Source organism: Sinocyclocheilus grahami, unplaced genomic scaffold (assembly GCF_001515645.1).
Source record: "Sinocyclocheilus grahami isolate Dianchi unplaced genomic scaffold, SAMN03320097.WGS_v1.1 scaffold518.1, whole genome shotgun sequence".
Lineage (NCBI taxonomy): Eukaryota > Metazoa > Chordata > Actinopteri > Cypriniformes > Cyprinidae > Sinocyclocheilus > Sinocyclocheilus grahami.
In genome coordinates this window covers 178,006-190,227 of record NW_015505697.1, presented here as the reverse complement: position 1 = coordinate 190,227, position 12,222 = coordinate 178,006, and the positions used below count along the sequence as shown (strand labels likewise).

Below are 12,222 nucleotides of genomic sequence, written 5' to 3'. Positions count from 1 at the left end.
GAGAGAGAGAGAGAGAGAGAGAGAGAGAGAGAGAGAGAGAACGGTTGTAACCGCCGTGTTTCGTCGCGGTTTTGTGAATGTTTTCCTGGAAGCGGACGCTTAGCGAATCAGGGCAATCTGGAGCCCCGTTTGTTTAGACCCGGGAATCCAAGCTAAAGGTGTTTGTTTTGTGTGTTTTTGGAGGTGTGAGGCTCGAGACTCCGCGCAGAATGACCGTTGACTGGCCCGATCTGCCTATCGTTCGCGGGCATTAGGTAAGAGCACTTATTTACACCGATCAAGACACTCACAACAATAAGACATGCTGTAGCTTAATTTTAGTCCGTTAACTCGCCCACATGTCTAAATCTGATCAAGCCCAGCGAATTCAACCCAAGTCTTCCGAGAGTCTGATATTGTACTTGTTCTTAGGTTAAAGGAGCTATCAACATCTCTGTTTGCTGGCGAAACAAGCACCACGCATTTCCTTTTTTTATTCCGGGTTTTGGGTCGAAAGGAGGAGAATAATGGCATTGCTGGCCGCCCGGATGCTCATGCTGGGGCTGTGGGGTTGTGCTGCTGCTGCTGCGGGAGAGGGACAGTCCACTCCGGCCACATGCTGTCCGCTGTGCCGCTGCGATGAAGACGGAGGAGCGGACTGCTCTGGACGAGGACTGACCACCGTCCCCACCGGCCTCAGCGCTTTCACTTATTACCTGTAAGTCACCACAGTACAAGTGCATGCTGGGAACAAGTGCATAATGTATGTTTGACGCTAGAAATGTTTGGTTCTCTTATCAAAACTGCCCTGGCAATGTCCATGTTACGGCATGTTACATGTTTCTATAACGAATTGCTGCAGAAACACATGTAGGAATCCCCTGAAATAATGACATGTAATTCATGCAGTTATGTAAACTAACAATAACTTGTCTGAAACAAGTCTAAAATTGTTTTCAGACATCAAGTGAGTAAGATCATTGATCATGTAATATCAAATCATAATAAACTGTTACTATGACTCAGAAACATACCTGCATACAATCAGTTTTATTTGCAGCATAGCAGTAAGAAAAACTAACAATATTAAAAATTAGAAGTGAAAAATCCATTTTGAGAAGTATGATTATTACATTTAGCTAAATGGGTTATGTATGAATAAGTCTGGCAGTTGTTGAGAGGTTTTTCGCTTTGTAGCTCAAAGTCCATCTTGGGCTGCTTTTGGGTACTTTGTGTGAGTGTAACAGACTAAATGCTGAATGACCCAAACTGGTAATACAGAGAGGGCTGCTCATCCATTATTAAAAACAGTCAGCCTTTAAAACCTCACCGGCCTGCTTTTACACCCATGCAGCATAAAAAGGTAGATATTGTGCCAGTTATTTTTATTTTGAGGTGAGTTGGGGTGCTTTTCTATGAATAGTGTTTTCCACAAATGTATTTCTCAGCAGTCTGCTGCTGATTTTTACAGGGCATAACGGACACTAGTATTATCTCTTTCTGAATTCTTTTTTACCATTATATTTTCTTCATTTTTAAATAACTTTAAGGATTTGCTGATAATTTAGGTGCCCTTTTACAGTAATAAAACATAAAGTGTGTCTAAGTATACTGTCAAGCTGTAACTTTTACCATTACTGACTTAAGGTACATTCACACCAAGAACGATAACTGTAACGTTAACTATATTAGCGTCCACATAAATGCATTCTTTTTGTTAGTATAAGCATGAGCTGCAGTTATGCCGTCGGCCACATTAAATGCTCTAACCCTTTAAAGTCATGTGGATTCTGATTGGCTGTCAATGTTTTAATTGTTCATCAGCAAGAAAAATAATTTTAATAGTATCGTTTCTCTGAGTTGTTATTATTACAGCTGGGGTGTTGACTACTGTATTATAGAATTAAAACGATTATTAAAACTTTAAAGTTATCGTTATAGTTATCATCCTTGGTGTGAAGGGGCCATCATTGTTGATGCTGTCTCCTTTGGTCTGTATCAATGGAGCACTCGCATCAGCTGTGCATAGTTTGATTTCTCCCTGGTTGACTTGGAGAACTTTTTATCCCGCAAGTCTTAGTACAGAAAGACTGTTTTATTGCTGGCCTGAGCCAGAGCCCTCTGTCTGTGGCACGTGTGAATCACATCCCTCACCTCATTATACTTTACCAGCATTCATTGTGTTTTCACTCTGTTGTGATTAAGTGTGGTACTTTTCTGCCAAAGTGTTTAGAAGCGCGTCTGGAGGCAAGTGTTTATTCTGCAGCTCTTTCTTGGAGCCCATACGTTTTGAAAACAGCTTGACTGGGCTCTCGAAATATCTTTGCCAAGCTAGAGCGTGTAACCCAATGCCAAGCTAAGGCCAGTCTGGAGAAGCGATAAAGCCAGAAATAAAGCCACAGAGTTAACACTAGTGGTGGAAGTGGCCATCTTGGATATCGGTGAATTATATGCAAAAAGGGGGGCTGCATGTATAGGCATCAGCAGGATGCTAACACTCCCAGGTTGTTTTTTTTTTTTTTTTTTTTTTTACTTTTTTTTAGGCCCAGGTTTTTTTTTTTTTTTTTTTTTTTTTACATTTTGTTAGGCAGCTTTATCATTATAAAAATCACACTGGTGTGCTTAGTGACCAATATGAAAAAAAAAGACCAGCAGGCCCCATTATATTTAATTTTTTAGACTTGGCATGAAATGTGATACTGGTTATTCTGAAAGCTATGTTAGTGATGAAAGTGTCTGTATTTAAACAGTTTGTGTTTTAGCACAGCCCCGTTTTTTTTTTTTGCAAAACTAACTTTTTTTGCATTACCGATCAATCCACAAGTGATGCTGAGCAGATGACGGGACATCTGTCAGTCAGTCTGTGTGGTAATAGTCATGAGCTGTGAAATGTGCTGCCACCGTTCCAGCGCATTGCTGCATCCGGCCTGCTGCACGCTTAACTGCATTTCTGGTATTTATTTATGTAATTGATAATAGTAGGGCAGTTCTCTCTGCCCGTCCTCTGGGTTGCCTTCAGCTGTCGCCACACTGTCTCTCCCCGCAGAGAAGAACAGCACTGGAGAATTAGTGAGAGAAAGGACGATACAGGGAGGGAGTTGAAGTTTCAAAACTGGTAAAGTGACAAAGAAAAATATGTTGGAGTATATCAGCATTCGAAGGGTCTGAGAAAAAGAAAGGGAGGGAAATGTGTAAAAGTGTGAGAGAAAGAGAGTAGGCACAGTCTGGTTGATCATTATTCTCCTGGTCTAGATAGCAGCTCTCAGTCTTGTGGGGTTAATATAGTTTGCTCACTTCAACAGGTTGTTGCGCAATGCTTCAGGTTAATCATACTCTGTTTAGGCGGAGTATCGGAGCAGGGCAAGCGAGAGACTTAGCACCGGCTTAAGAAACAAATATGCACTGTAGTATCGCTCCACACCAGGGAAACTTTGACCTTGACTGTGCTGTATGGGCGGATGTAACTATATACTTAACTCCCACTGCAAGTGGTTCATAGCTTATTACACTCTGCTTTCGATCAAATGGCCTTCATAATGTTTTAACAAGCACCTCATGAACATGTGTCTGTTATGTTGTATAGGGGGAGGGCGAGATATGTGTAACTGATGTTTTTGAAAAAGTATCACCTGAATGTATTTCAGAATTTTTGTTTTGTATTATTCTCACACGCTTAAAAATAAAGGTTCTCTATTGTTACTTATGGTTCTCTGGGGAACTTTTAAGATCCATGGAAACTTTTCATTCCATAAAAGGTTTTTTAATAGTGGAAAAGGTTCTTTAGATCAGATCTTCACACATTCAGATTTTTTTAAGAACTGAAAGGTTCAATGGAAAGTTTCCACGGATGTTAAAGGTTCTTTATGGAACTATCAGTGCCAGAACCAGAACCTTTATTTTTTTGGAGTGTGTATGGCATCATTGCAAAAAAAACTTCTTACTTACAGTCTTATATAGTTTTTTTTTGGTTAGTTGTTTGACTTTTGTTATTTACTTTATTGTCATAAAGATACAGTAGCCTTGTTACTGGCAAAAATAATAATGATAAAATATTTAACTTTCTTGCTTACTTGTTTGTTCTTATCCAGTAAGTTTAAAGAATGTATTTTTTTATGATTCAATGGCACGGTCTTCATAGTCCAGCACATGACTCCTTTACTTTTGACCCTTTCTACTTTTCAGTCTACCTTGCCTATTTTTTGGTGTCCCTTTGCTGGCTGAATGAATTTCCCTTGTGTATATGTGAGTGTGTGCTCTGGCTTAGTGCAGTGGGGATATCCCCCCTTAACCGTCTGTCCACACGCCATTAGCCCACTCTTGTCTCAGCCTCAGTAAAGCCCTTCAGCATTGAGGAGCTGGAATGTGCCTTTGTGTCCCATTAACAAAACAGAGACGCCATGTTCTTTTCCATCTTAAAGGCTGTGGGAAGGGTTGCACATCTTCAAGCTCAGTCAGATGGAACCGGCTACACCATTTTTCCACACCTTTCCCTGTCTGAATGTATAGAGCGATTAGTGAATGCTTTTTTTCACATACACGTCTAAAGACAATACTGTTTCTGTGCAGTCTGGGGTTACGTGACAGAAAGTGACTGTCACGTAAGGTAATGCACTTTTAATGGGAGATTTAATATGAAGTGGAGGATAAAAGTTTGTCAATGCTCTTTTTTTATTTAGATTTTTTTTGAGTACGCCACCAGAGAAAGTCACACAGTTTCATTGAATCTGTCAGATAAAATTACTGTTGTGAAAATTGTGGTGTAGTTGATCCAATGTAATGCTTCACCTGAAGATGGTTTATATGCCTCATTGCTGCACAAATGATTTACAGCTCCGATGTTATGAGGTAAATTGGAATAGTTCAGGATAAAGGTTGTTTTATGTACATGAACACAGGCAGCCTTCACCTGCACACAAACACACACACACACACACACACACACACACACACACACACACACACAGACAGGTCATGAGAAGAGCTCTGTAGGAGAAGAGGGCCCTCTGTGTTCAGTGTTCTGGCAAAGACTCTCTCAGCCATTAAAGGTGAAGCCTCATGAATGTCCGTGACCGCATTTTTTCAAGAACAACATTGCATATCCAGTTCGAGTCCCAAACGTTGAACTTACTACAATAAAATCTAGGGTTAGGAACAATGTTCCAAATGTAAAGAGCCATTTACAGTTGTCATACATACTAAAATACCATGACCAAATCCTGCACTACTTATTCAATCCACTAGTGAATCTACAGCATGAATAGTGTAGTCAGATTATAGAATAAATTGCTCTTATCAGCCAGTTCTCTCCAGTGAATCGAAGACATACAGTGCAACTATGTAGTCTGATTTCTGAACAAATTACCTAAACACTTTTTTTTTCAATCAAACACCTTACAGTGAAACCTAAATCAGTTTAGTTACTGACAGGATGTTTATGTGACATTGTGTAGATAAAGTTGATGTCCATTATGCAGTTCGTCAGTAGAATTTTATAAATATTAATGAATGAAATATTACTGCATTTTTGTTTTGTTTGGTATAGCTGTTTAACAGTTAAGGCCAAATATTGAATTGAATTAAATCTACCTGTAAAAAAAGTGTTAAACACATCCTTTACAATAAATGTTTGGTAACACTTTAGATTAGGGAACACATATTCACTATTAACTATTTGCTTATTAGCATGCTTATGACTAGCATATTGGCTGTTTATTAGTACTTACAAAGCACTTATTAGTGCATAATTCAGCATCACCATATTCTAGATCCCTTAACCCTACCCCATACCTGAACATAACTATTACAAACACCTACCTGACTTGTTATCAATAAGCAGCAAATTAGGGGTTTACTGAGGGAAGAAGTTTATAGTGAATATATTTTTCCTAATCTAAAGTTTTACCTGTTTTAATTTAGTAAAATATTGTTTATTAGTGATTTTATTATAGAATCATCTCATCAGTAGGCAGTGGAATCACTTTTTTTCACTAAATATTTATTCTTTACAAAAAGTTAAATAAACAATTTAAAACGTTAAGCGGAAAATTCTTTTTGATTCCCATACCAAATAGCATCTGTCTGTCACAATGTATCTTTCACTTTTTGGTGCTTTTGGTTTTCTTTCTCTTCCCTCTATTTTTGATGAGCATGAACGATGGCTCATGATGATTAGAGAGACACGTAAGAGCTTTTCTCTCACTCAGAAATGGTGGGTGTGGGACAAAGAGAGAGACTGTTAGTCTGCCAGAGTTTCTTAAAGTATTGCGAGTGTTTACACGTGCAGCACTCAGACCTCAAATCAAGCCATATAGGCCATGCCCTTGTTCAGTGGATTTCGGCCTATGTGGAGAAAATATCCACCAAATGTCCGTTCTGCTGTGAGGAACTATGAGGACTGGATTAGTTGACTGACAAGTAGTCCCCAGTAGGAGTCGGACCGGAGATGAGCTCTAATCCAAGGTTTGCGTGTTGTCTTCTCCGGTGGTTAGACTCCTTGAGAAGTGTCCAGCAGCTGAAGAAGTGCGGATGTCTTCTCTGTCCAGCTCTTCCAGTAAGGAGTGTTTGACATGGCACCTCTCCTCCTCGCCGAAGGTTTGAACGTGTGTGGTCCTACGTGGTGCCACTTGGCTGGCATTTTCTCTCTGCCCGCATGCGCGACCCCCGGCGACCTCGAGTCCATCATCGCTCCACAGCCGCACACTTCCTGACCTGGAGATGACCCCCTCGGGTCCCCTGCATCTGTCCACACGCTGCCTCCTGCCAACAATTTGTGTGTGTTTATGAGTGTGAGAGAGACAGAAAAGCAGAACGTGTTGAATTTATTTAAACTGAGCTGATGATACATTATGTCTAGAGGGCAGTAAAATAAACAGTTATTCCCAGTTCATCATTTTCTTCCTCATTTTGAAAACCTCTGCTGTCTCCTTGTCTGTGTGGCATGTCATATTTAAGCCAGTCATGCTTCATTTTGCGTTGCTATTTTTAAGGGTTTGCAGTATTTTGTGTGTGTGTGTGCGTGTGTGTGTGAGAGAGAGAAAGAGAGCGAAAGAGAGAAAGAGTAATGTCAGAACTTAAAAATTTTAAGGGACATTTTTCCCCCTTTTTTTATCAGTTTAAAACCATTGAGGTATGTTCACATTGACAACAGTGCAGTGACAAAACACATTATTTTGTATAAGATTTGAGGTGACAACTGACAAGTGATCATGCAAATCTAATGACACACAGCTAAACAGAGGGGGAGGAGCATATTACTGTAATATTTAAAAAATATTAAATTTTTAATATTTAGGATTAAACCCTAACCTGTATATGACGTGACGCGATCAAATAAAAGCGCGCGCTAATGCAGCAAACATGACGGCAGTGTGGAAACATTTAAATCTGTCCGAGAAAGATGCAAAAATCATTATAAGCACTGACCGCGAGAGACTGTTTAGTACTGCATCGCATGTCTTCAATGAGATATATATATATATATATATATATTAGGGATGCACCGAATGTTCGGCAACTGAAAATATAAGCGAATAAGCGAAAATAATAAATTGTATCGAACAATGACGTGACGCGATCAAATAAAAGCGCGCGCTAATGCAGCCGGCAGTGTGGCAGTGTGGAAACATTTAAATCTGTCCGAGAAAGATGCAAAAATAATTATAAGCACTGACCGCGAGAGACTGTTTAGTACTGCATCGCATGTCTTCAATGAGAAGAGGAAGGGTGGTTGTTGCTGGTTACTGTATGATGATTGAAATCGCGAAATGCCCTTAAACAATTAAAGGGGTCATATGATGCGATTTAAATTTTTCCTTTTTCTTTGGAGTGTTACAAGCTCTTGGTGCATAAAGAAGATCTGTAAAGTTGCAAAGACTAAAGTCTCAAATCCAAAGAGATATTCTTTATAAAAGTTAAGAGTCAGCCACACCTACCTAAAACGGCTAGTTCTAACACGCCCCCACATATCTACGTCGCTATGTGGGAAGATTTGCAAATGTTCACGCAAAGAAAGAAGGCGTAACTTTTATTCTTGCTGTTTTGTTGTTTCCGCCGCCATGTCGTAAAGACGCTGTGTGCTTCGTTGTGAAAGCGAAACTACTTTGTTTGGTCTTCCAAAAGAGGACGATATCTGCTTCGTCATGCCTGGAGCTGATCTGTGCTGGTTTCTGAGGAAATACTACAACTTTGCGCTGTCGATCGCCGGATCGTATATATTTAAAGCGAGTTTTTTGGGCAGTGTAGAGTAGTGCTTGTTGTTTGTCATTTCTCCGATCACAAATGCAGACATTGTTTTATGTTTATGCGGCGCGATGCAACGCAACACGTAGAATGACAGTATAAGTCATTATAATCCATAATTATGTCCCCACTGGATGCAACGAATGCCTCGTTTATAACGGGTTTTCATGTTTTTGAATCATCACTCCGGCCTGACAGGGCATCATCACAGTATGGTAGGGGCGCAACATTTCCGTCTCACGCTTGAGGTATTCGGCCAATCACAACGCACTGGATAGCTGGCCAATCACAGCACACCTCGCTTTTTCAGAACGATGAGCTTTGTAAAAATCGACGCGTTTCAGAAAGGCGGGGCATAGAGGAGAAACAATAATGTACAGTATGTGCAAAATAATGTGTTTTTTTAACCTTAAACCGCATAAACACATTTCATTACACCAAATACTGTTCTTTTTAGCAGCATCATATGACCCCTTTAAATAAACTGCAGAATGTTATGTTTTCTAATACAAGCACGAATTGCATGTATTCAAACAGCACTGCACAAGCTCGCGGCGGCAGGGTTCAAAGTCCAAAGCGCTAGGAAAATCTGCCTGAAACTGTGTTACTCGTCAGCTGCTCAGCAACATTTTTATGAATTTTTACAAGGCATGTGACAATGTGCTACGTGCAACAAACGTCTTCCCAAATTCGTAATGAGAATCATTTGTCAACAAAAAGAAGCACTGAGGTCTTCCTGCGGGTTTCTGCCAAAAATAAAAGCTGAGAAAAAGCAAGAACTCCATCAATATTAATAAATGTTATTATTGTAATTTTACTGTTGTTCTGTAAAATAAAATAATAATGAAAATAATAATTACAACAGCTCTATTAATACATTTATTGTAACATTTACACATAGTGTTCAGACTGGGATCTATAATATTTTCTAATGTTTTAAAAGAAGTCTCTTCTGCTCAGCAATGCTGCATTTATTTGTACAGTAAAAAAATACATGCCTGATTCAAGAAGAGGGTCTAAAAAACGGCCAAAAAATATTATTTTACTAACTTATTCATTTTAAGTTAAGTTGTGTTTTATTGGTATAATATCTGCTAGAATGTTAAAAAATGTTCAGTGTTAAGTAAATATTTTTAAATTGTTGTTTTGTAAATTATTTTTTCTTTGAAAAGCAAGACAAAACAGTAAAAAGCATTTTTGGCTATTTAATTTATGCAATGGTGAAAAAATTGGCAAAATGGGAGAAAAAAACTGAAAAACCTATTCGGTATTCGACCTTTGGCCCAGTGTTTCATTTAGTTTTTTTCAATTTTCATTTCGGTGCATCCCTAATATATATGTATATATTAGGGATGTCTGTATGTATGTACTGAATATTTAGGACCATGTGATATTTCAGTTTTTCTTTTTTAATACATCTGCAAAAATGTCAACAATTCTGTGTTTTTCTGTCAATATGGGGTGCTGTGTGTACATTAATGAGGAAAAAAATTAACTTAAATGATTTTAGCAAATGGCTGCAATATAACAAAGAGTGAAAAATTTAAGGGGGTCTGAATACTTTCCGTACCCACTGTATATATATACAGTATATATATTTGGGCTTTACCATATATATAAACTACACACAGAAAATGTCTTTCTTCACAAAAAGGTTACAGTTTAATCGGGCTGCATTGAACTGAAAAACTGGGGGTACAGTAGATATTTCACAGAAATAGTTATTTTTTTGCTTTACATGCAGTCACTCTTTCTTACTAATTACATAATGAGTATCTGACAAAAATTGGATTAAAAAAACAGCAATATTGAGAAATGTTATTACAAATATCTGTCTTCTATTTTAATATATTTTAAAATGTCATTTATTCCTGTGATGGTAAAGCCCAAATTTTAACAGCCATTACTCCAGCCTTCAGTGTCACATGATCCTTCTGCAGTCATTCTAATATGCTCCAGTAGCATTTCTAATGATCATTTTGAAAACTGTTGTGCTGCTTAATATGTTTTTACAGAAACCTTAATACATTTTAAGGATTCTTCTGCTTAAAAAACATGTATTTGAAATAAAAATCTGTATAAATAACTTTACTGTCACTTGATCAATTTAATGTATCCTTGCTGAATACAAGCATTTATTCCTTTTTAAAAACATTTTTGAAGGGTAGTGTATGGTTAGACTTTAAGGAACATTTATTAGTCATTAACAAACATTTGTACTGTTTAACATCAGCAGTTTATAAACATTCAACTACATTAATCAAATTTTCAAGGCATTCATAATTTGAATGTACTGTATATTAACTAATGACCTGTGCTGAAAGCATGGCTCATGAATATTTATTAAGTTACTTAGTAATTTTTACTTGCAAAAACGAGAGAGTATGTGCAGAGAAGGCAGGCCAGATTGTGGGGTAGTAAGGTAGTGAAGAGGCCCCTCTGTAATTTATTGAAGTGCTGAATTGTAGTCAAAGGCATGATTCACTGTGTATGGTCTAAACCAGCCGAGGACAGCCGGACACTCCCTTCGACTCACTCCTTTCACACGCTCGAGTTCATCCCCGTCCTCCAGAAGCAAAAGGTTGTGGACGCTCGCAGACATGGCCATGTGATTATTAAGAGATCGTTCATGGTCAATAGTGTTGTTGGGATGCAGACACGTTGCCTTGGCAGTTAATGGGTTTGTTTAATGTGAGCTTCCTGATGGAGCCTTGAAGAAGGCCATCTGCTGCGTTAGAAATGCCTGTCTCCCATCACATCTTCTTTTTCTAATGGACACCAGACAAATGACAGGATGAGGATCTGAGATCAGTGGAAAGGAATGAAGGGGAAGGATGGAAGGAGAAATGGAGGGAGAGAGATGGGCCGAACGATAAACAGAGGGGTATACTGAGTGAGATGAGCTGGGAAAGCACTGAGCCACACACACACATTCTGTCTCTTAGTGTCACAACACACACAGACACGCAAATAGGTGCAGCCACAGACAGGTCTGTACACACACTCTTACTGGAAGGTGGGAAGCCTCTCTGGTCTCACTGGAATGTGAAATGGCTTCCCAGAAAACTGGTTGTATTTGGGTTTCGTTCCCATCAAGCTTCCGTCCAGCTCAGCTCACCTCTCCAGAGAGAAAGAGAGGGAACGCATGGACCAGTTTGATTTGGAGTACTGTGGAAAAGAACTTGCTGGCCATGAGACGTGTGTGTTTTTCTGAATTTTGTCAGTATCAAACCCCTTATGGGAGGCAACTTACATTTAGGTGATGCTGTTAAAGACATCTGGACAGCACTCACTGCCAAAAATGAGCAAGCATGTGATATTTTGACCTTGCTGATGTTGTATTAAAGCAACTGTTATTTTAAGCTGTTGAGATATAAGCTGATTAATGTCAGATATCGGCTAATATCATGATAGCTTATCCTTCTTTAGTGGAAGAATGTTTCCTTCTCACCAGTTTTTTTTAATTGAATGCCATACAAGTATATGGCATTCAAATGAATTTTAATGAAGAATTTTTGTAGCAGACTGGTGTAAAAAGATTGTTTATTGTCAATGCTGATTTGATGCTTAAGTAACATTTCTAATTATCATTGTTGCAAATGTTTGTGCTGATGACAGATTTATTGTTAATTAGCATTAATTGATGAGATTATCACTGATCTATTGATATTTAAATTCAATAACATTGAATATATGAAAGCATGATTGAGATTTGAGTGCTATAGAATAATATATAGTTATATAGAATAACTGTTCTGCTGTATAACTTAAAGATTGAAAATTAGGCTGTGTTTTTCTCACCCCAGAGCCATCCTGTAAGAAAAATATCCATATTCAAAATGTAATAATCACTTTAATCTAGCTTGCGCTCACTGTTGTAAACGGAAACAGTTCTGGGCGGATGACGTATGAGGTCGGCTTTGCGCATGCGCCGCTCAGAATTGACAAACGTGGAAGCGCAGGGGAGAGATCAAAACAAAACAACGGTCACTTATTAGAAGTACA

General features: G+C 38.6%; 1 protein-coding gene across 2 annotated transcripts in view; it reads left to right on the top strand.

The window, feature by feature from the left end:
- Positions 1–7: 7 nt before the first annotated feature.
- Positions 8–12,222, top strand: part of lgr4 (leucine-rich repeat containing G protein-coupled receptor 4) — an 88,375-nt gene continuing 76,160 nt past the window's right edge. For both annotated transcript variants that reach the window (XM_016237552.1, XM_016237551.1), the window contains exons 1-2: positions 8–254; positions 412–697. In XM_016237552.1, coding sequence (XP_016093038.1) covers positions 507–697 — 191 coding nt within the window. In that variant the 5' untranslated portion in view covers positions 8–254; positions 412–506. The remainder of the gene's footprint in view (positions 255–411; positions 698–12,222) is intronic.